We start from the raw sequence: 26,323 nt of genomic DNA, 5'->3' as shown, positions 1-26,323 counted from the left end.
ACTCCTCTCCACGTTAAAAGAAGGGGACTAGATCGTAACCCTTGGCTAGCGAAGATGCTCTTTAGCATGCATTATCATTGCATAAAAACAGATATTATGTTAATTGCGCTAATCATTGTACTGATTTTGCCCATCGTGGGTCTTATCTTATCTTCATAAAAATGCAGACGTATCTCAACAACAGAAAACCCCAAAAAGACATTCAGAGGTGAACATATAGTCTTTCTTACAATTGTCTTTTAATATCCAAGATGCAAACTCAAAATTGCACGGAGTCTAGAAGAGTTTTGATACCGAGTCATAGAATCAACAGAATACTACTATACCATATACTATAGTTTTCAATACCACACCCCCTTAGTGACTTAAATATAAAATAGAATCAAGATATAACTAAGAACAACTACAAGAGGGAGTCATCATGACTTATATAGGAATGGCAAATGAACATATGGACAAGACAACTAGATTTTTAAGATTTCAACCTTTCGCCTATTTCAACTTAATTAGTCAGATGTAACCATCTGAATATAAAGCGCAAAACACAAATGTAAACAGGAAACCCACTTATACGCTAATATATGATATAATTATTGAAATAATAAAAAAAAAAACTGCACTTGAAAACACTATAAGCATACTACACAAAAAATGCTTGAAAACACTAAAATCAAGTTTTAAATATTTAAAAGAGAGACGAAGAATAAAAGGGACATTCAAACTAACAAGTCATAAACTGACAAAGCTAAAAACGAAAAGGACAAACAAACAACAGTACACAAGACACAACATAGATAACTAAAGACTGAGCAACAAGAATCCCAACAAAAACTTGGGTGCCCTGGAAGGGTAGACAGATCCTGCTCTACATGTGTCATCCGCCGTTATGCTCATGCCTGTACAAACCCGGTAATATGTCTAAATCGGTAGGTCCCATTCTAGTGATATGGGGTGATTTAGAATTACGATAATTGGAAAATATCGGTCATCACGTATGAAACTGGTAATCAATAACGGTCGACTAACTCGTGATTGCTTCTTAAAATTTACGAAATGATGATCTCAACTTTACAACTTGGAACTCTTGGTTTAATAACTTCTTTGTGAGCAGTAATCTTTCAATGAAGGAAATCATGGTAAGAAATACAAGCCCTAGCTGGTACGTTGCATCAACTGGGAGAAACATACTCCTTTACTATGCAGATGTCTCTGGAATGTTGATATACATAGAAATGGAAAGTTCGCAATTGGAAAGCTGAAATCCTCTCTTTTGTCGAAAAGTATTGTGTTGAACCTGGTGAAATCTTGTCGTCTATATTTAGATATAAGTTGTTGTACTTCGAAGTAGAGATCCAACTATCCAACCAACACTAGTCTGCAATCCGTTGTATCACAAACACAATTGTCGTCACCTTATTCCATTTTCTAGTTAATACATGTGGCAGTTGTTGTTACTTGCATACTTAAGTTCATGCTAATTGTGTTTGACAGGCAATGCAATAACAACAGTTTTACCAAACTTTGAACAGTTTTGACATATTACAGCATGATTAAAAAAACTAGCTATCGGGAACTATAACAAGTCTCTTGAAATGTTCGGGCTATTTTGCAGGTACGACAGACATCTCCTAATCATCAAATCATTAAAATAAATGTTTTGTTGTCAATTATTATAATTCTTGCACCATCATATAACGAACCACCGATGTACAGTTACAGCTTGATTGATAGTTCCGTCATAACATCAAATCGAACCTGCCAATCACTAGCCTTGGGTGAAGAGAAGGAGTCACTGAACCGTGACATAGCAAATCGACTGGTACTCTTCGTGTGTACATCACTTACGTATGTTTAATGTTGCTGGTACTGTAGGATAACGACAGATTCTCCGATACAGTGTTGATTTCATTTGTCACGTGTGAACAAGATAAATAGTACGGAGTTTGAACTGTTGAAAGCTATTATCGAGTGGTTTTGTCCCGAGGAAGAAATATACTGTTTGATATCTTATTTAATGATACGGTTGGAAGAATGATAAAACACTATAATCTTGTTATATTTAACAGAAAACAGCGCAAACAGGTAAATATTTTAATCTTTTATTGGAATTTATTTTTTTAAGTTTCTTGTAAAGTTTCCTTTAAATGTTATATATATTCATTTCTCATACATTTTTATTTTCTTTTTGTTTTCTGAAATTGATTAGATTTATTAAGTTACTCCAATTCCTTGTTATACTTTTCAGTTTGAAATGTTAAATATACGTAAAATTATTCTCAAATACTAAATCAAACTCCTATGTATTTGTGCATTAGTTTAATCTGAGGAAACACGGACAAAGGTCCAAAACAATACAACCGGACATCAAGTTACATGTCATTTTTGCACTAATTAAACCTTTCAACAATTAAAAACCAGTTTAAAATCTTAATTTTTCAAGTATCAAATTCTGTTGCTTTCTGATCATAATCGATCAATTATAAACAAAAATAAACCTGCCAATGTTTATAGAAATACTAAAGTAATAAAATATTGTCCTGACTTAAAAACTTCATTAAATCAGAGGATGGACAATGGTCACCTCGAAGAATGACCAGCCCGGGGGTCAAGATCAAACTAGTGATATGTCAAACCTAGTAGATGGCTTAATTTTTACTGATGAATACTGGTAAAGGACAGCCGTTTTAATCATCGCCAGTCAGTTTAATGATTTTTGTACACAAATAGAGATTTATGTGTTAGACGGACATTTTTTATGTATGTTTGACCCTGGAATTTGATTGTTGTGGTCATAGTTTTGATGTGTTTATGTGATTGTATGTCTGTTTTGTCCTGACCTCTTCAATTATGCTACAAGGATGAAAATTGAGGACTATTTCACCTATAAATCAGGTAAATTTGAGAGTTTTTTTGGGGCGGTTCTTCTATACCTATGTTTTATTATGTTTCTAAAGGAGAAATAAAAAAGAGAGGAAAGATGAAGAAAATGTATTTGGCAAATCTGGATAATTTGTCGGGGAAAAAATATTTAAATTGTATTCAAATCTTTTTATACAAAATATGACACTATGTAATGAGATTTGAATGTGAAACAAATTTATGGATCATATTCAATTATATTCCTATTTTACTTATAAGTAACAAATTTATGGATCATATTCAATTATATTCCTATTTTACTTATAAGTAATAAAAATTGTGTTTCAAAAGATTTTAGCGAGTCACGGATCAAAGAAAATCTTTGATGTCTTACTGTCAAATTTGAAATGCAAGAACTCTATACAGATGGTTTTGTATGCAATTATGGCCACATGTTAAGAATTAGTGTTTTATCTCTTCCGCCTCATTTGAAGTAAAGTATAAATAGTCAATATTTTATATACTTACAACATAAACAAGCTTACCTAGATAAGTTGTATTGATATAACCTGTAGGTAATTATTATTAAATTATTCATACAAATATACGATAAATGTGAGACCTAGAATAAATCTTTTCTTGACATATATTTCCTTCTAGATATCGTAATACCGTCACAAAAAAATATCTATGTGTCTGCGTATATTGCCTACAAACTAAGGGACATCAATATATAAGTATTTTTTTTTATATTTAAAGAATCTGCAATCAAGTATCTTATCTTCGTATTGGAAGCGTTTGAATCTAAAAGTGTGAAAAATTCGACAATAACATATTAAACGTTTCCTGCTTATAATACCGTCACAAAATATCAATGTGTCTGCTTATACTAAAGGACATCAATATATATGTGTATTTTTTTATGTTTCAAAAATGTACAACTAAGTATCTTATCTTGTTATTGGAAGCCTTTGAATCTAAAAGTGTGAAAAATAGAACTTTGTTAATATTTCAACTGATAATCATGTGTCAGGACTTGTCATTCATCTTTGTTATCCAGATTCCTGCTATCAGAACCTACATTAAAATCAGAAGGCTTGTTTTAAGATGTCAGTTGAAAGAAGCAAGAAATGCCAAACATTATAACAAGCACATGCAACAGAAAATTAGTAGATTATATAAACAGATACTTGGTGTTAGTGCAAAACTAAAAGTGTTAAGATTACAACAAGATAAGAACACAATCTTTTCTGACAATGTTACAACTTTCCAAAAAATTTCATATTTTTGAAAGAAATTTAGAATAAGTAACTAAATACGTTTTATCAAATTAAACAAAGTTATGTGCAGGATCAGGCCACTCTAAAAAGGGGGGATTCAACCGAGGATTAATTGGGGTTCCAACCATATGTCCCCATTTGAAAGCATTGATCGTCAAAAAGGGGGGTTTAAACCCGGATATCTCCCCCTTTTTGGATTCTGCAGATTTTTTAGTTTTAGCTTAATGAGCTTTCAAATTTATCTCTTCTAGCATATATCAGAGACACGTACCTATATGAATAATATCTTTTGGTGCGTGCTCATAACATTACATAACTTTGATTGGACGTTTATTATAGCTGTACATCTGTACATGTATAGCAATTGTCTGACTGCTGTGAGTCTAGTTGTAACACATTCAATTTTGTAATGATCTTTAACAGACAGCACCTAAATGGACCAGGAATTTCTGTATATTAAAACAGTCAAGGTCGTTAAAAACTTGCATATATATATATATATTAAAACTACTTAAAAAATGATCGAATCAGGTTTCAAATGAAAAAGATATAAGAAGATGTGGTATGAATGAGCGCCAATAAAACAACACTCTATCCAAGTCACAATTTGTAAAAAGTAAACCAAAATAGGTATGAATTATAAAGGGCCCCATAACAATTCGAGCAAGAATATGTTTGTCTTTGACTTTTAAGGAAAAACCTCGTTACATCTATATTAATCACATATACTCTAAAGTAAAAAAAAACAATACCAGTCAATATTATATAATTTGTCCTGTCTTATCTTTTGGGGAAGAGTTGTCAACCTAGAGATATTTATATACGACTGACATATTTACATACGTTTTCTCACTTTGATGAACTTGTCACACAAGTCATCTGTACACGTCAGATACTAATATTGACATATTTGGGGTTGTCTTGTATTCCGGGTGTAGATATGTTTGTTACCTGTTATTCTATGATTAAAGAAAGTACTCGGAGAAAAACAACAAACATGTTATAAAGGGAGAGTTGACAAATTACTAAGCTTCCTGATGTAACGAAAGGTTCCGAAAGTACGTTTTGAAGAAATAAACATGACGACCATGTTTGGTCAAATTATTCGTTGACCACAATGACATGAATTTGTTTACAGTAGATTCGGAAAAAAACAATAAATACTTAAACCCATGTTTATCATTGTTAACAATGACAGTTCCTTCTGGTACTGTGAGAGCATGGTACCTGTAAAGCCAACCTAGTCTCGTTGAAAAGATCGAAGTATGTCTTTGCATTGTTTTGTTTGTGTAAAACTTTTCATGTGTATGCCTTATGTCGACCTTGGTCAACTTGGTCCTGCACTGAGTACGTATTCCATAGCGCTAATTGGATATGGACTTAGTTCTAAGTGGCTCGCTTCCGCTGACTAACTTTTGACGGACTGCAGATCAATGGCAGGCTTCGAAACAAGACATGTCAATTATGAGTAAGCAGGGGGTAAATGTTGTACATTTCTTATAATCCTATACTGAAAGACTTTTTGTTTGCTAACCAATTAAATGACCAATACAACAAAGTAAAACACACCAATCCGCCACTGGCTATATTCAGGGAGTCAAATTGCTACAAATAGATGGGAGTGTGTTCTTTGTGTTAGGGACGACATCAAAAGATCAATGTAAGATAAAAAACTTAATTCAAATAGTTTGGGGGTGGGGGGGGTTGAACTGCTGCAAGATTTGGTTATCCGACATTGATTTTTACATATATCCATATGGGTCAATCAATTTTTCCCAAATTAAGTTAATAGGGGGGTAGGGGGGTCAGTGAAAAAACTATTTGAATTAAGTTTTTTATCCTTCATTGAACTTTTGATGTCGTCCCTTATTCTATATGGGAAATATCTTCTAAAAAAGGTAGTTGAATACAATTTAGTTTTTCAATTACAAGTAATTACTTCAAATTACTCGGGTCACGTGTCAAATTTCCCTATTTTGTGTATGTGAAAATTGTTGTACGAAAAATTGAATATTAAACTTTTACAAACTTGTCACAAATGATTGATTATCAAGTGGAAGAAAACTAATATCTGTGATAGTGGTTTTAATTTTGAATTATGCTTTAAAATTTTAACAAAAATGTTCCCTTTTGCTGTTCAATTTAGAGGACGCTGGATACTTTACAAACCTATACACCGTATACATAGAGTTAGTATAGGACAATTGGTGTTTACAACTTTAATAAAATATGAAGAGACTTAAAAGATGTATAAGACTTTCATTTATAAAGTTGTTGAGGCTTGAAAAATAAATTCTCCACAGGAAAGAGTCTTTAATTTCGTATACAGATTTAATTTGAACTCAGTTTAATCCAGAGTAAGGGTAATGTAGTTTGTACAACTTTCAATAATTGTGTATGCACAGGTTTAATCCATTGGCCTATCGACAGATTCTGTTGATTACTGTAAGTAATTTTAGATATGTATTATTGGGCTATTTTTCTAAAAGTGGAGATCTATTAACCTTGCAGATTTTGCAGATTTAAAAGAATGTCGATAACTTCGAAAAGTTGATTTCTAGTTCTGTGTCTTTTGATTTATTCTGCTAAAACATTGATCAGAAAGAGTTTGTTTACAAATATTTATTCAGTAGAAAATACCCTAATGGTTTCTTTTGCTACCTGTGTGCAAGTGTAAACGAACGAAAATGGATCCAAAAAGCGAAAAAGTAGAATAAATACAAAATTAGGACACGAGCGAATATAACTTGGTATGAGATCAATGATTTTCTTTTATGATATGTTATCATTTTCTGTTTAATATTTTACACAATAATCAAAGAAGAAAAACGTGGTATAGACCTACAAGTTGATTCTTTATTTATACTTATCCTTTCAAGTCATTTATATATTATAATTTGTCGGTTTCTATTTGTTTTGTTCCGAAAACATAGCCATTTAGATGATTACCGACAAATCCATCTGTAGGTCAAATCTTCCAAACAATTCAGCGTAAAAATCGTCCTTAATCAAAATTTGTCTGTTACTTGGATGACGGAAAGATTTTTTTCTGATAAAGAAAATAATAAAACGGCAAATAATTGGAAGTTATCAATTATAGAAGATTTCTGATACATAAACTCAAGATTTACTGACTTGTAGTCTGACGGTTTTATTCGTATGAAGGCCGTTTATATGATCTTTAATCTTCAGTTTGTCCCAGAAATAATCTTAATCGAATTTAAGTAAATTAAATCGATTTAAGTTCAAACTCGTATCTTAATTGAAGTGAATGAGTGACTACTATTTGGCCATTTAAAGGGGAGGGGTAGCTCTTCCCATTAGGGTTCAAATGTTGCAATTTAAGCAACAAGTTAAAAGTAACCAAAACCACTTTGTGTGAAGACATTGTCCAATTAAAATATCGTCATGAACATGCATGAAATATTTGCCACTGTACGTTAAGCAACCAACAATCAATCAATCTAATTAAAATATAGAACTCTGATTTCTTTATACTCCATATACAGTATAACGAAATCAGAGTTCTATACTTTAATTATATACTGCAACCGCTTCTTTTACATCTAATCACAGCCGCTCAGTTCAAAGTTGCATTTCATTCACAGCATGCTATAAACTTTGTTAATCTTAGCATAAACATTATAGTTTAAAAAATATTCCAAGATATTAAAGGATCATTGACTTTTCATAAAATAAATATTCCCATCACGTTTTTCATTAAAGGTGCAAGGAAATTGTAAATTAATAACAAGTATTTGAAGTGGACTGAGACGTTTTGTTTCCTACAATGAATTTATCGGTGCATTTCATGACTTCCTATAGTTTCGTATATCTAAATACGATGTCTTCAAGCAGATTTAAACCACAGCTTGTTCATTTGCGCAGGTCAACACGCACATTCTAATCCCGTTCCAGTGCATTCTATGTTGTCCGGTATCACGATCGTTTTAGAGTTTCTTTTGAACCATATTGCAATATGTTGCAATGTCTTATAATACCTCGTCTTTGAACCGTGTCCAACGGTTTGACCCCTGTCACCCTTGATTAATTTGGTAACATGCAGACTACAAGTCGGTATATTAAAACATGACCGGATGAAAATTACATGCATTTGAATTTATAAAGTTCAAGCAAAATTCAAAGTTGAGACATTTTCATTGATGGGTTACAAGATTTGAAGTCATGCAGATCGAGCTTTAGTCAAAATGCACAAACACTTTAATATCAAAGTCGACAAGGAAATTATAGATGTCTTTACTAAGCATTTATAAAACCTAAGTGAATCATTTCTTAAGCCCTTTGGTGCTTTTGAGTTCTACAAATCTTTTGATGACGTCTACTCATTATGTTTAGTAATTATGTTGTCAGCTTCCAGCGTCGGAAAAGATTACATTTGATAAGAAGTTGACCAAGAAACTTCTGCAAAAACAGTAAAAGAAATGTTTTTGTCTAAACATTTAGAGTCGCAGGTGCTTTATACTTTATTTTGAACTTCAAAAATAAATTATAATCCGATTTGGGGATCGGCATCATTAACATGTAATTAGAATTGAGTCTAGCTAAAATTTAATGCATGTTATTTGTGGTTTAGAATTTTGCAATATGCTGCTCTTTTTATTCCTTATCATTGTTTTAGCTTCAGTTTGAAGAAAAATTCTAACAACCAGAATTACATAATTTTGGTTAATGAGGAAAACAAGTTTTGACAGTATTCCCAGCAAGCATGTAATCAGAAAATAATATATTCTTCAAGATACTTTTGAAACTGTTTTCAAATCATTCTATCATTAGTAATAAGATAAAGAGTATCTGTATATCCTCTCTAACAATGCTAATCTTTTTCTCCATGTTAATTACATCCTCTGACAAAAGGTTCGTCCAGTTCAAGAAACAAATCTTGTATAATCCTCTAAAAAAGGGGGACCAACCATTGAACTCAGTTATTATCATCAGATCAAACGAGAGTATAAAACCTAAAGATCAATTGTTCGCGCCATAATCGGATGAAAGTGTTATAGTCCGAGCTTATACAATACACAAACTGGACAAACTTAATGTGAGCATCGGCGGGAACAATAGAGAACACCCACGGTTAATTTTAAACCATTTTTTGTCGGGAATGTTTTTAAATTGTTTAACAAGCGATTTTAAGTGTGATGAGGGACAGTTAAAAGAATTCGTCACGTCCCACAATGAAAAAAGACGATCGCCTTTGGTGAAAACAACCAATTAATGTAAAATTTCTTCATTTACCGTTATGTCAAAATTAAATAAAATTGAGAATGGAAATGGGGAATGTGTCAAAGAGACAACAACCCGACCAAATAAAAAACAACAGCAGAGGGTCACCAACAGGTCTTCAATGTAGCGAGAAACTCCCGCACCCGGAGGCGTCCCTCAGCTGGCCCCTAAACAAATATATACTAGTCCAGTGATAATGAACGCCATACTAATTTCCAAATTGTACACAAGAAACTAAAATTAAAATAATACAAGACTAACAAAGGCCAGAGGCTCCTGACTTGGGACAGGCGCAAAAATGCGGCGGGGTTAAACATGTTTGTGAGATCTCAACCCTCCCCCTATACCTCTAACCAATGTAGTAAAGTAAACGCATAACAATACGCACATTAAAATTCAGTTCAAGAGAAATCCGAGTCTGATGTCAGAAGATGTAACCAAAGAAAATAAACAAAATAACAATAATACATAAATAACAACAGACTACTAGCAGTTAACTGACATGCCTTTGTTTGAAAATATTACGAAAAACCGTCTGAATGGGGTGAGATTTTTTATATTGATACGATTGGATTTTTACTAAGATTTTGTTGATAAAGATTCCAGACTAAGAGATAGTTCATAAAGTAGTAAGTTTACATTTTTTTTACATAATTGTTTAATTTTAAATCGATAAATCACATGAAGGTGTTTTTCTCGTATCGTAAATATACACGGACCTATCGTACAATAATCTTAATTTACCGTATCTTCTCATCTGATCGAAATAATTAAAATTGAAAATTATTTTTTTTCAACTTTTATCTGAATAAAAAATGAAATAATGCTTAATGTAGGTATTTTAACCACTTTTGTTGCCGAAATTCAGATCTTAAAATTGTTGAACATTTTGAGTGACACACCGTGTTCAGGATATTTCTTCGTATTTTTGTTTTCAATTTCACAAAATTGTCCAACTTATTTAAACTGACCATTTAAACACCTGACCATTGAGATTAGTCAGTCCTCATTGTGTCAAGCTTCTAAAATTTTCAAATTTTACAAACTTGTTTATGAAACGATGCGTGCCCTTTGTCTAGGATTGTGTTCGCAGTGTATTTGCCATAATTGAAATTAAATATGATAATAATTGAAAGTAAATTGAAATTTTCTGTAAAATAATCAGAAGTTATCGCTGTCAATATTTGAAGTACTCTTTAAATTTCCGTCTTACATTATAGTGCTGTGTGTGCTCTGTGATTGTAGCTTTGATTTAGCGAGTAGTTATTATGTATAAAATTGTCAAATAGGAGAATAAATTCCATAGGATTTTAGATTTTAGGTGTGGAAAATCAATGGACTTTGATGTAAGTTAGTTTTTTATTCTCCATTTAGAAAATCAATATCAAGGTTTCATTTGTAGATAATTTTTAAATAATTTTCAAATGAATTTTTGTGTGTGAGAATTTTATAAAGGACTATGGCAAATTTTTATATTGCTCGAGTGCAAAGTTAACAATGCAACCAAAAAAGACAAACTTGTCTATTAGTTTTTAGGATGCGCTTCTCTTTTATGTTTGTCGTCAGTCATTGCACAAATATTAACACAGATTTACTAAGCGAGGTCAGCTTGCTCTTTCTTGTTACTCTTTGGATGGTCTTTTGATAGTACAAATGTTCAATGATAAAGCTTTGTGTAAAAAAATCTCTGTTATTGATATATTTCTTTTACATTTAGATTTTTATCTTAACATTCGTCAAAACACGTCATATGGAAAACTATAATATCTTTATTTTCTTTGTACAGTTGATTAAATTACGTGTCTGCATCTTAAATAATTGGATTTGCGCATATTGTGCATGGTTAGTGTTTACAACCAAATGTTCCCATCAGCCAGGCATGTTTTGACATTACTTGTAAATTAATCCTTCAGTTACAGCTGGTTAACGTAGATTAAATACACGTTTGTAATTTCTATAACTGTATTATTTGGGTTTGGTCTCTATAGTGTTTCCATATTATTTGATTTGATTTTGCTTTACTGTCAGTAACTTGTCGAAATATACGTCGCTGATCTAATTTGGTCGATATGATTTTCGATATTAACAGTGCAAAGTTTTTAATTTAGCATCAGCATAATTCTAAGAGGAAAGTTTTGTCCTACATTCAAATAGAGTCGATGCTCTTAACTTTATTTTCCTTTTGTTATTATTTTCATTTATTTTCAACTTTTTTTGGGGTGTTTTTGTAGTTTTAGATATGCTTGCGGTATACAATTTGTTTTGTTTATAAAGACCAACTAAAACAGTATTCCATATTCCATAATAATTCTGCTGCCTTCATGACAAATCGATGATGAATAATGTTAGTTTATCAATAATCTAACAATTTCTTAATATTTTTCATCAGCAAGATACTATAAGCGTGTACTCGATTGGTCTTACACGACTTTTCACTATGCTTGATTAGTAGTATTAGAATCAATGAAGACTTTGAATCACCACATGTTGACAGTTGCATAATCATAATGCATTTGTTCCGTATTAAAAATTTAATGAATTAATATTGTTATAATGTATGATATCCGCTGTAGGGAAAATATGATCGACATTGTATGCCTGATTTATAGTACTACGACTTTATGATACGCTGCGACAAAGTAGTTAAAACCTGAGGATGTACATGTTACCAAATTTACAAATGGTAGATTTCAAAACCTTATAAATCAATCTGATCACAGAAAAAACAAAATTAAAAGTATATGTTTTAGTTTTGTTTTGTTTTTAGTTCACATATTCCATAGGGGTGAGTATGGTATAACAATATGGTTACCGAACGTAAAGTATTATGTCATGTGTTCGGACAGTGTGCCTCTGTATGCCAAACAAACTCTGATAGAGTCCTTCGTTGACCAGTTTGGAGGGGAAGCCTCTCTTTTTCATGTTCAGCACTCTAAATATATTTGTCTATCATCCTTATCGACGTACTTGTTTGACCTATGTTTGATTAGTTCTTGTCCGTATCGTTATTCGCTGCATGAAATATTTGGCTCTAGACGTAAACCAAACAAGATTATCAATTCTGCTAAGTTACGGTGGATGAAAAAAAGTCTATAAAAAGTAGTATACTGAGAGCAATATACAAATCTGAATATTACACTTATTGCAATTTTAACAACTTAAATATTAGTTAAAATTAAATTGAAATGAACTCCCGCACTTAACCGTATTGGATCTATTAAAAATTGACAATTAATCTTTAATTTATCAGATAAATCTTTACATGATTATTAGTTATTATTTAATAATTCGATACAATTATAGCTTCATTTCAAATACACGAATTTCGCATAAAATCCGTTGAAATAGGCATAAAATATTTATAGCCATGTTTACCAAATTTTAAGAAATTTGTATTATAAATGTATGTATCATACACCTGCTATTTAATTGAAAGTAAAGGAAAGGTGGGATCTTCTTGAGTAGATTACAAGACTATAGGCGGAGAGAGAAAGTAATAGGTTTTGCAGACAGATACTGTTTTCGCGTAAAATAATTATTTTGCCACTTTGAATGCCGAATGGTTAGCTTTAATACCTATATCGGTAATTATTTTTCATTCATTTGACAAGTTTTTTAACAAAAGTTTACAAACAATCCGTTAACTTTATTTACATAGCAATCAGATTACATGTGCCATTTAATACTTAATGCCATTTTCTGTATAAATATTGATCTAATATTACATTTGCAGGGATGTGTGGTATGACGGTCTGACCAACCACCGACAAAAACAGTGTTTTAGCACACACAGCCATTGCCTTGAGGTGCTATACTTACCAGTGTCTAACATTACACAATCATTAATTGGAATCATAAAAAAAAATCGGATTTTAGAAAGACTTACAAATAGTCACAGGAAAATTGTATTTCGTGAATGATTCAAATTGGATTTAAAAATGCTTGGATGAAGAAAAAAGTATGAAGCACTTTTGGACAGTATGGATGTTGTTAATGAATATTGCTTTAAGTATATCCGATGTTGTGTATCATGTTCCAGAAGAACAGAGTGCAGGAATTTTCATAGGAAATATTGCATTCGATTCAAGCTTAAATGTAAATATGAGTGATGATGATTTTCGGACGTTGAGATATAGTTTTTTGACCGGAGATAGTCTGGTGCGTTCGATGTTCACACTTAATCAGTCAACAGGGAATTTGTACACAACAGACAAAATCGACAGGGAAACAGTTTGTCAATATTTAGAATCATGCTTATTTTCATTTCAAACGGCAGCGCAATCTACAATCAAAAGTTTCTTCAAGAAAATAACAGTCAACATTTTCATAGATGACATAAACGATCATTCACCTCTTTTTGATTCTCCAAAAATTGACCTTGAAATAAGTGAGTCTGTTCTCGTGGGTACAGCATTTAACATTAATGGAGCAAGAGACTTAGATACCAGTCCAAGTTACTCCCTACAAAAACACATACTGGAGCCTGATAATCTTCCATTTTCATTATCATCAATCAAAAATTTAGATGGAACTTCCGTTGTAAGATTAGTAGTAGGAGGGCCGTTAGATCGAGAAATCCGAAATTCATATCAACTCAAAATTATTGCACAAGACGGTGGTCTTCCAATCCGAAGTGCCGAATTACATGTGAATGTGTCGATTCTGGATGAAAATGACAATGCACCAATGCTTAGCAATTCAATTTATAACGTTACAGTCAAGGAAGGAGTTAGTTCTGGGTACGTTGTATTAAAGTTGCAGGCGTATGATCTAGATTTAGGACGAAATGCAGAAGTTCGTTACGTTTTAAGCCCTGTTCAGTCTGACACTATCAAAAGTTTGTTTTCTGTCAATGCCACATCAGGTGAACTTTATGTACTTAGTTCATTGTCTCACGGCACATACAAAATTATTGTCGAAGTAAGTGACATGGGTGTACAGCCTCTCACGACACAAGCGCATGTTTTTGTAACGATAGAAGATACTGGAAACAATCCACCAAAAATTCATGTAAATCTCCTGAGCGCTGGTGATGTGGCCAGTATATCAGAGGGTGCCACCATGGGACAGGCAGTGGCACATATCGTCGTGGAAGATCATGATTCTGGAAATAATGGAATTGTAGCATGTTTGCTGAATACCAAATATTTCGCTTTACAAGGTCTGGATATCAATGAGTTTAAAGTTATCGTTGTAGAGCCGCTGGATAGAGAAACATCTTCCTCACATTTAATTACAGTGACTTGTCGTGACGCTGGGTATCCCCCGCTCAGCTTCAGTCGAGCATTTTTAGTTGAAATTTTGGATGTAAATGACAATCCCCCTATTTTTAGTATGAATGTTTATTCTGCTTCCATTGCAGAAAATAATGCTGTCGGGGACTCCCTAATTCGAGTTGTCGCAAATGACGCTGATTTTGATCAAAATGCACACGTCCGGTACATGATACCACAAATCAACAGTTCTCTTGTTCAAATCGAATCAGAAACAGGCCTTGTACGAACTAATGCTGTACTCGACAGGGAGCTTATGCCAAATGGATTTACGTTTAGTGTAATCGCCTTCGATGGCGGCAGTCCCGCACTCTATGGAACTGCAACTGTCTCGGTTAAAATAAATGATGTTAATGATCATACACCGGAGTTTGCAGAGAATTTATTTATATTCATTGTTGAAGAAAACGTTAAGTTAGGTTCAAGGATCGGGAGCCTGACTGCATTTGATCGTGATGAAGGTGATAATGGGAAGGTAGTGTTCTCTTCCGGAAGTGATACAATATCGTCACCATTTGTACTCTACTCTGATGGTAAAATTAAAACAGCGAAACCAATAGATAGGGAGGTCACTAAATCGTATAACTTTACAGTCACGGCGTCGGATCTAGGAAGTCCAGCACGCAGTAGTACAGCACGTATTAATATTTTCATCGCTGATCAAAATGACAATTCGCCTATTATCTTATTTCCAACCACAAATAATAAAACAGTAAGAATCCCAAAGACTACTTTACCAGGTACTGTTGTTTCAAGGATACGTGCGGTCGATCCCGATGAAGGCATGAACGGGTCACTCGAATACTTAATTGATAGTAGAAATGATTCTGGCGTTTTCCTTATATACCCGCAATTAGGAGATATAGTACTCCAGAAGAGTGTGGGACATTTGTCTGGCAAGAAATTTATCTTAAGTTTGATAATTTCTGACCGAGGTATTCCGAAAATGTCTAGTTATGGAAATTTGGAAATTATAATCGGGAAGGAAGAGACTTCCGGTCTGCAGACTAACATCGTGATTGTTGTTGCTCTTGTTGGTGCTACAGTAATAACGTCAGCGTGTATAGTTGTCGCCATATGTATCGTTCGAAGACTTGATTTTCATAGAAGAAATTCTAAAAATAAACAAATTGCTCAGGTTAGCAATTCTACAAATTCAAACAATGTATTGATAAATGACAATGGTGCTACTGACGATCAGAATTTAGAAAATGAACGAAAAAAGAAGGAAGTGACTTTTGCCTTTCATGTGATTGATAATCCTCAAAATCAAATGAGATTTGAAACAAGAACAAACATTAATGGTCCTGTTGGAACTTATGGGGTGAGTTTTTAGACTTAGGTATATTTCAGTTATCAGTTAGAACTGTAAATGAGTCCTTTATAGACATACATAAGCATTACTTTGCATTATGTATTTCCTTAACACTTAAAGAAACGCCCACCTCATAGTCAAATGAGAAATAGGTAACACGAGAAATGTCACACAGCAGATAGATAAACAATGCTTTATTTCTATATATATAACAGTCAAATATTCAACAGAGGCGTCAGGCAAGCTCAACTCAACTCACTAGTATTATCAATTGGGTCTGTTATGATTTCATAGTGAGCAAGTAAATCTTTAAATGCTTATGCGCAAAAACACTGAATTCATTTTGATCACCAGCAATTTAATTGGAGTTATAACTGTGAATTGAATCCTACATATAATACAGTAGATGAAAACACCCACAACCCAACACACACCTGTCATTAGATGTAAGCGTTGTATATCTGAAATCTATTTCAAAGTCAAAGTATCCCTAAAACATGCAAATATATAAATGTGTTAAAATGGTGTTTTTTTTTCAAGCCCCTTCATTTATATCAAACACTTTGCTCATTGTGTAGCAAGTCTTGCCATCGCCAACTGGACACTGGCTGTAAGTTTACTTAATGTAAATTTCGTCAGCGCTGTACTGTAAATGTACCGTTAGTTTATTTTTGACGCCTGTGTCATAGTTTTACGTTTTATTAGGCAAGGTCTAAAAGTCAGATAGTAAACAGACCACCTCATCTCGCTTCGTCCGTCATTTTATCGTCAGTTGCCATCTGCACTAACAGGCATTTCATACTTCTGAAAGATGTTTGACACGTTTGTCATTCTCATGTGTGAAATTGATTTTCCAGATTATGATTTGGTATATATACTACTTTACCAGATATATTTTATGCATCGATCATTGACCAGAAAAGTAACAGCTATTTTACAAGTGAAAATACCAGTTTTCTCGACGGGATGTCCAATCAGTAGATATCTCTCACCACGTGGAATTAATTCTATAATGAAGAAAATTGTTTTCATTTCGCTCGTGTTTTATGCACTGAAAATTAAGTATTTATTTTGTTATCTTTGATTGGGAAGATGGTTGGAATATATCACTTATTTGATCAATCAAAATTTTAGTATTTTTGATAAATAAACTATTATCAGACACATATGATGAGCATCAATTCTGTGCAATTTGAACTGAGTTTAATCAAACATTTCATATCTAACCGCGAACAAGATAATTGAATTTGATAGATGCGTGCATTTTTACAATTTCTGACCGAACTTCCGTAATAAAATGCAGGTTTGATGAAAAGTCCTGTCTAAACAGACTGTTTTGAACCTTAAAGTTATCAAAACTGATAAAACTTAATCTAGTATGATTCTTAAATACGTGCTTTTCTAAATAATGTTTTTGCTTATCTCAAAACTATCTTTTCTCTATCTTTGAAATATAGGATAAAGATCTATCAAAATGTATTTTCTGCCGAACTACAAAAGATTCCAAAAAACGTGTTTATAATTTCACCGACACAGGAAGACAGAACAATTCGTCTTATTCCAGTTTAATGCCAAAAATTTCTCAAAATATGTTGTAACGTCTTCTTTGTTTTGGACCATTTGTTCGCAAATTTGTATTTTGTTGTATTCCAGTTTAGATTTACCCCACATGTCTGTCCAATTTATAAGAATTGATCCCGCCTTTTCCGTTTGCAAAGAATGTGTAGTATTTCTTAAATCGAAACAGAAAGGATCTACAAATATGGATATGATGAAAAGGAGGCTATTTTCTTACAGTTCAGTCAAACTTCAAATTTTAACATTGCAATCGGCATACTTGTGAAATAATTTTGACGATTTGCATACTTATATAAGTACTTAAGATTTCTTTTTAATATTTTGATATTTTAAATTTAATTTTAGAAAACATACAAATAATTCTGTATAGCATAAGCATGATAAGTATCAACACTTTTGTTATTATGCAAACAGATAAATTGTATTTCAACAGCAATTTAAACGTACGGAACAATAACGAATAAAAGTGTTAAACCAGATATTAAATTATAGATACACAATGACAAATACAAGAAAATCATTATTGTCAACACAAGTATTGCACATAAATGTGATTTAAATTTGTCAGAAACTTACTAAAATTGTCGACAAATTGATTTGTATCAACCTCGTTTGTACTTTTATATACTGTCTATTTAAAGCTCTGAAAGTCTTCTATGTTATCTAGGACCCAGAGGCAAAGGTTTATTTTTGATGGCGTAATACTTCTCAATTTGGAAAATATAATTTCGCGCCTGAACTGTGAAGATTTAAAAACATTTGTTCATAACAACTCTTTAAAATTTTCTATATCTTTGAATTTATTATAAAATTTTCTCGTCGCTATACAAAAAATGCTAACAAATATACATTTTAAAATATATAAAAGAAAAGAAGATGTGGTATGATTGCCAATGAGACAACTCTTCACAAGAGACCATATATAGACAATTTTTAAAACAGTCGAAGAATTATATATAAACTATACTGATTGAAAAGCCCGACAGAATGACTTTAGTTAGGCAAATACAGAAAGATGTATCTTCAAACATACAAATTGCTCACTACCTTTTTATTTGCAATAATGTACAATGATGAAAGGCTTTAGAAAAAGTAGATACTGAAAGGATGCTTAATATTTACGATTAGCAAATTCTTCAAACAAACACAACATCATCTTAAATTTTGGATTACGAGCCAGGTTGCGACAAAGATTATAAATTTTATTTGTGAATTGAAATTTATTATTATTTGGTTTAAAAGTTCCCACAATTAAAAATGTGAAAAGTCGAAAATGTGTTCGAAAATATATTTTGAATGCATTTTGATTTTACATATAACGGTATTGGAATTTTCAATGTTAAATAATCCTTTCTCAAAATGGATATATAAATAAGACATTGACAAAATATCCAACTTTTAAAACGCATTAAACCAAGCTAAATTAAACAAATATGTACATATTTTTCACACTCAAATTATTTCTTTGTATTTTCGTTTGTAAACCGATTAATTTAGATAAAACTTTTACGTGACCATCACATAGATAAATCTGAGTTGCCCTCTTGATCTCCGTAAAATATGGCATGCTGATCCGTATTTGATATGCTTATTAACTTGGCCGTTAGGTAGTTAGAAGTTAAACGTTGACAAGACACCTACTTAACATTATAATATATACAAATGATAAAAGATGACTTATGGCTCTCAGAATTGTAAATTTAATCCTCTGAAAGCCGTATCTGTTACATGATCTTCAGAATATTTAGTTTTATTCATCGCTTGTAGATGATATTCAAATTCTTTTTCAAAAGGTGTAGGTGGGATTACTACAAAAAGGGGTCTCATTTGGGGGGGGGGGGGGGTTCTGATCCCGGATCCCGCTTACTGTTTTGACAGATTCCCGTATCCCGCTTACACTATGTACTTTCTCATTTTTTTGTAATTTCACGGGTCCCGCTAGACTCCATTTCCCGTTTTCACGGCACAATAATTCGACTTTCACGTGTCACGTTTACAAAAAATCGGCAATCCCGCGTCACGCTTAGACTCCAATGAGACCCACCTAAACATGGAGTTTGACGGACTCGATTTGATTAAATGCTCAAGAACCAAATTTTGAAGATTTCAATACATTTATACATAGGAAGCCTGTTGCATACATGAGCCAATATAAGAGACCATCCAGGCAAAATCCTTGAACAAAACAAAGGAAAATATTATAATATATATAACTTAAAGGCAACATTATTATAGTATGAAAAGAGGCAATGCGTCTGAGATTGAAAACTGCCATTGTTGTCACTTTTTTCATTATTCTGAGTTCAAGTCTTGATACTTTTGAGTCGCGCTTGAACATTATAAAAAGTTTCAAATTTGCTCAACATATTTGATTTCAAATGATTCTCGAAACGTATTCCCATACATTTCAGATCTCTTTGACTTTTATGTTCGAACTCCTTAAAACACGATTATGGTCCGAAAGAAACGTAACAAGGTTCCGGGTAGAAAATAAATTAATCATGCGCACATAACTATTTTGACAGTTACATTGTACCGGAGGGTACAGTCCTGGATCTAAAGTTCTCTTATCCAAATATCGGCAATATTTCATGTACTTAAAACCAGATTGTTGCCCCGAAGACTTGTTATTTAAAAGCTTCGTACTGATTTAGCTCAGATATGGCGGGAAAACAATACACATCATACGACATTTTCCATGTGTCTTGGTCTAAACCATCAATTTATTCTGATAGAATCTTTTTGTTTCCTTGTAAAATCTTTTTAACATTTACCATAGATTTTACATTCATGAAACCAAAGTTTTTCTTTTCAAGGACTAACTTTTAGTCAAACAAACAGATCCTTGAACACAATCAAAGGAAGATTTATTAAATCCAGTCTGTATATATATATATATATATAATTCTTCTTACCACTTTTTTGCCACTTCTATTTATCGCCTCTATAAAGAACAGCCAGCATTCCAGAGTTTCATTGGGGTTTCAGTACTTTTATTTTGGGAGAAACGGGAAAAGAAGTTTGTAGAATTTAAGGTGTGCATTGTGTATATTTGTTTGATAGTATGAATCTTGTACGACATATTCAAGATTTCAATTATAAAAAAGATATCAATTCTATCATTTAACCTTTGAAACAACGTGAAATTTGCGATAACAGTCATTGGTATGATGAGTACCAACTGTAAATAAATTGATAAATTTGATTCATGAATCTTATTATTTCAGGACCCCCTTAACCAAAAAATATTAAGACATCAGGAAGACAATAACAGTGAGACATCCGGAGAAACAAACACAAGTGATAGTGGCAGAGGACTAAGTGACGACGAAATTAATTTACAAAAAGGTTTGTTCTGAACTATAAATAGATAGCTTTTTATACAGTTAACACTTTCTGTTTACTCCATAAATCATGTTTTACTACACAAATATCAATCATTAAGCGTTATGAATATGAAAAATTAAATATACAAAGATGTGGTACTACTGATATCAATGAGATAACTCTTCACCATAGACCAAATGCGGTAGACGTTATAGCAACTGCAGGCCCGGGGGCACCGTTTATCAATTTGATTGTTTGTGAAAATTAATTTAATGCACTGTATAATATTACAAAATTTGAAATAATCCAACTTGAGTGCTCTGAGAACAATTTTATGTTGGAACTAATGCAAGGCAATGCGAAACATGTGTAAACGGCAAGATAAAGAATGCAGAATAGCTGGAAACTAGTATTTCTAAAAAAGATATTTGAACCGACACGAGTATTTGAAGGTTTTATCCATTCTTGATATGTGTCATATTAAGCTATGCTTACTTTAAGACGATTTTATCAATGTCTTTCAAAATTCACACTTCAGTAAACCTACAATCGATAATAGTGTACCAAACATACATTCCTGTCAGATTTCATGTTGATCTTTTAATTTGATAAGCAATGTCAAGCAGAGAAGATACAAAGACATTGATTAGAAAAGTGAGAAAAAAAATGATGAAGTGGTTTTGTGATCTATTTATACTTCCAGATTTGCTATTATTTAAAGTGACTTCGGTTGATAAAATAAACATGAATAAGATATTGAAAGGAGGTCTTGTGGTTCTATTTATACTGACCCGGTGTCGGTCATTTGTACAGTCGTTATGTTTCAGTGACCATAACAACCGAGGCTGTTAACATAAAACCGATTATTCCCCTTTTTTAGGAAAAGGGTTCGAATCTATCAGTAGTCAGAGATTCTTCTTCTAACATTTCTGTTTGCCTTTTATGATGACATATTTTCCAAACCTTTTTGTTTCTTCTTCTTTGTTTTGATGGTTACTGGTTTAATTTTATGTGATGATAGCACTGCAGTTTTCTTCTATGACATACCATAGGTTCATTAAGGTTTTACTGACCTCTCAAGAAACCAATATGTTTTTCAGTAACAAAAAATGTAGACATTGGACTATTTATGATCAACAGATGTATTATATATAGGTCCGATTACTAATATATAGTTGTCCATGCATACTGTTACATATACATCTTTCAAATGCCTGATGAACAAAACTATATGAAAATCACACAGGCTCTTGTCTTAGAAAAAAAATTCCGATATACCTCAATATATAGGAAAAAATTCTGAGACAAGTGCCTGTGGAAAATCATCTAGAATGCAGTATTTGGTACGTTGAACCTTACGAAGTTGATGACATTTGAGTTAGCATGCAAATGACTCAACTGGAACATTGTAAATATCTATTAAATTGATAGGACTATAACAATGAAAACATGTATAACTTTATATAATTCATATTATAATATTTTACAGGGAAGGATCGGCGTAGACAAACATCCAACATCCATCTACACCCTAACTTAAAGTCGTCACATCCGTTTTTTCATGATGGTCGAGTCCCTATATCGCCAATAGATCATCCAAAACGACTTAAATTTTCATTTGATCCAAATGCAACTCCAAGTCCGAATAAGGAGATGGAAATCATTGGAAATACATTTTACTATCATCCAAAATCTCCGTCGTTTGAAGAGGATAGTGGATCTACTTCCGGTATACATACGATTGATGAAGATGTCCATAGTGTTCATTTCGCGAATAATGTCGTCTGAAAGATAATCAAAATAATTCCAAAATGTATCTGTGATATATAAATTCATTCATAACTATTTCATTAGTGCAACTAATAAACACATAGTATCATATGCTTTCGTCATAGTTTTAAGAGGTTATCCGATATCTACAGCAACTTGCGACGAGGAGTGTCCGTAGTATGTAGAGGAAACGTGCAAAACACAAATGGAGTGCACGATTAAAAGAAGAGACAGTCATCAAAAATTAGACGTAGCTATAAAAGGTATTAATTTAATGAAGCAAGTTCTATTTTGTTAACATTCACTAATGAAGCAATAATTTTTTTTTATTTTACTGTCGGTTTGATCCCTAAAAGAACGATTATGGAAAACCAGAGACATATAGTTCCATATCACAGTGTAGTATCGTAGAAAGACATACATGCACTGTATGAGGGTTTGGATGGGGTTAAATGATTAAAGAATAATTCCCTTAAAAGATGAAGATTAGAGAATAACGGGCAAAAAAAAAGAAGATTCGAGAAAAAAAGGGTTAAGTTTTTGAAGATTAGAGAAAATAAGGGGTTAGTTTTTTGAAGATTAGAGAGAAAAAAGGGGTGAAAATTAAATGTTTGCAGAATAACAGACCCCCCCCCCCCCCCCCCCATCCAGACCCTCCTGTATAATCGTGCTTAAACTTTTACATGCATATTGAAAGCAAACCAGATAGGAGAATCAGACACAAATAAAAATGACAACCGCACATGAGTAATACATTTTATATTCCTTACACCATAATTTACACAACTCCTAGTGCAATGACCAGTTTTACTGTGTTAATAAAAAGATGTGTGGTGTATACGTTACTGTGTTAATAAAAAGATGTGTGGTGTATACGTTACTGTGTTAATAAAAAGATGTGTGGTGTATACGTTACTGTGTTAATAAAAAGATGTGTGGTGTATACGTTACTGTGTTAATAAAAAGATGTGTGGTGTATACGTTTTGATTGATGACATACTGCTTGTTCATAGCTATTGTTCACCAATATTTATAGAACTGTGATATCCTTATTTTTTAGTCAGCAGTGTCTCTGTTCTTTCATCTTTTAATAGGACAGTGTACTGTGTTTATTTTAATCTATTATAGATCGTTCTTGTCACGTTGTTACCTATGGTATAGACATGTTAATGAATTTACGTTTATTTTGTAGTTTTAAAGTTTGGTGAACAGACATTTGCTATGCTGGACTTAAACTAGATGATACCCAGACACCAAAGACATCGAATGTGTTCATACCGTACAATGTGATGTTGATATATTTTACGGAATTAGATATTTGTCTGTTGTAGTCACAACCCTGACAAGATAATGTTGGAATCGCGGCGAAAGAACTCGGAAACTTGTCACCGGCTATATCAGTATGGTTAGCTGACTTAGACATTCGTTTAAGATGAACTGAATATATAAATCCAGGGCCGGGTATATTCAGTGCAGAAAGCTACCTCTATACTAAACCTAAAATGAAATACTCCTTTAACTGGTCTTCCCTCCTATACATAAGTATTATGATATATAGTCTATGCAAATGTTGTCTTTTTGTGAATGTGCTATTCCAAAATATGTAAACCTTGTTTCAATGTTCAATTTTCTGCGTGTTTAACCATTATTATTCCGTCCATATCATTTTTATATGTAATTTTTATCATATGTTCTAATACTGTAATTGTTCAATTATTGGTAAATGATTTCATGTCGATGATCATCCAGCGATGTACTGAATAGGTTTTTACATTTTGAAAATCAACCCTATTCGTGAAAGTGCACATGAAGTTGTATCATTGCCTTTCAGAATAGTTTATCCTAACAAACTTAAGAGGACTATATTCTGATTAAAATACAAAGCACGTGTCCTCACTTCTCTTACGTGAGTTCTTTATGACCGAAGCGTGGATGTAGGATATGTATTTCAATTAATCTGAAGTGGAACTGTGTCGTGTTGACATTCGTTTACCCCGCTCTAAAACTAAAAAAATATCAAATTTAGCAGTATATTGTTTTTTTCAGTGAGTCGATATTTTGTTGGCTTCAACAAAAATACGTTCAATAAATTGACAGTTTTGTGAGGTATTAAGTCACAGGCTAATGTTTGTATTTTGCAGTTCAAATGATTTCTTTTTTTGCATCAAGTGATATTAATTATCCTGGGACTCTTTTAATTGCCAGAGGACAGCAATTGATAAAGCAAAAACTGACACTGTATTAATCATACACAAATGTGAAGACTTCATCAATCTTCCAGAGTTTCTTTGGACACAATATTAATCGCCACCGGAATAGGACAGATTTAATTTTCCTGTATTTCCCCATTGATTAACAGCCATTAGTCATGTCGAGTTTATACATTGCTGACCCTTCGTACTAAAAACCGCGATAAAAAAACAACACTGGAAGCTACAAAGATGAGTCAAAGTAAAGATTTGAACAATCTTGTCTTTTTGTATCGGTTTCCCTGTATGTGTGTAAATATCATCGGATATTATTATCGGGGTGATATCATCTGTTGCATACTGATAACTATAGTGATGCTAGTGCTTGGTAACCACTGTGTCGTAAACATCACAAATAACTTTGAACATCATTATGAGATAGTTGATGGTGTTTTTGTTTTGAAAATTTCTCTTTTAAATCTATCCATTTTAGAAAAATAAAAAATGCGGTGTTTATCATGGCAATTGTTTTTATTGATCTTTATATGAAAGGTTATGTCGTTTTTACTATAAAATTAATGATTATTTTATAAATTTTTTTTTTTTGGGGAGGTGTTTTGACACCGTTTTCAACAGAAATACAGTTTTCTTTAAATCTTATTAGTTATTTATTTTGAACATTATATTGTGTTCAGTATTTTGCTTTCAACTAAAAACATAATTTCAGATGTGTCTTCGTTAAAATTTGAGTTAACAATACCCAGAATTTAAGTATAAATGAAAGACTTTTAATGAAAAAAGAAAGATCAGTCATTTTTGATGTATGAAAGTATCGCCCAAGTTCTGAAGTAAGGCAAATATATAAAGAGTCGTTGTAATTGTTTCGTACTTTTTATGCCAGTCTTGTATTGTTTCACAGTGTTTTCTTAAATCATATTCTAACATTTTCATGTCAATTTTAACATAATGTAAACTCAGCCAAGACTAAATACTTGCCAAGGGCTGTGCAATATATATGTAACAAAATAATGAGATATTAATAAAAGAATAAAGACATGATTTGTGAACTTTGTTGCCTCTTTATATTTGTTGTAAAACATTAACATGAAAATCTCCATGGCGTCTAGGGTATAAAATCTTCCACTATATAATTTCCTCTTGATTAGATACAGCGATTTTTCTAATTATTTAAGTATACCACCACAAGGATTTTAATTAAATGTGAGGGCAATGTGCAAAATTCTTCACGTTTAATTTGAACACCAAGAAAAAGTTATCAGCTATAAGACTACAGATGATGTTTATAAAATCCTGTTTCTCAATTGAGAATTATGTTTTGATGAAACTTTTTATTTTGTATTAGAATAGGATCAGTAGTCGGGAAAATAAGAGCCAGTCTATCAGAAATAAAAGATTAAAAGTCTTTTCAATGAGATTAGAGTTACCTCCCTTGCAGCTTTGTTAAATTTTACTACTAGTTTATGGAAC

General features: G+C 32.4%; 1 protein-coding gene across 4 annotated transcripts; it reads left to right on the top strand.

Annotated features, from left to right (window-relative positions):
• The first annotated feature begins 1,819 nt into the window (after positions 1-1,819).
• Positions 1,820-25,902, top strand: LOC143085293 (protocadherin-9-like). 4 transcript variants are annotated; one of them, XM_076261557.1, is made up of 5 exons: positions 1,820-2,082; positions 13,117-15,980; positions 20,777-20,897; positions 22,366-22,909; positions 23,839-25,902. In XM_076261557.1, exons 2-4 carry the CDS (start codon positions 13,344-13,346, stop codon positions 22,662-22,664), a joined length of 3,057 nt encoding a protein of 1,018 aa, XP_076117672.1. In that variant the 5' UTR covers positions 1,820-2,082; positions 13,117-13,343; the 3' UTR covers positions 22,665-22,909; positions 23,839-25,902. The 4 variants fall into 4 exon arrangements, with proteins under 4 accessions (XP_076117672.1, XP_076117673.1, XP_076117674.1 ...); XM_076261558.1 differs by lacking the exon at positions 1,820-2,082 and adding an exon at positions 2,693-2,892; XM_076261559.1 differs by lacking the exon at positions 1,820-2,082 and adding an exon at positions 9,917-10,012.
• Positions 25,903-26,323: the final 421 nt, after the last annotated feature.

This window comes from Mytilus galloprovincialis, chromosome 8, assembly GCF_965363235.1.
Source record: "Mytilus galloprovincialis chromosome 8, xbMytGall1.hap1.1, whole genome shotgun sequence".
Classification (NCBI taxonomy): Eukaryota; Metazoa; Mollusca; class Bivalvia; order Mytilida; family Mytilidae; genus Mytilus; species Mytilus galloprovincialis.
The sequence above is the reverse complement of the archived record's forward strand: the minus strand, read 5'-3'. Positions and strand labels throughout refer to the sequence as shown.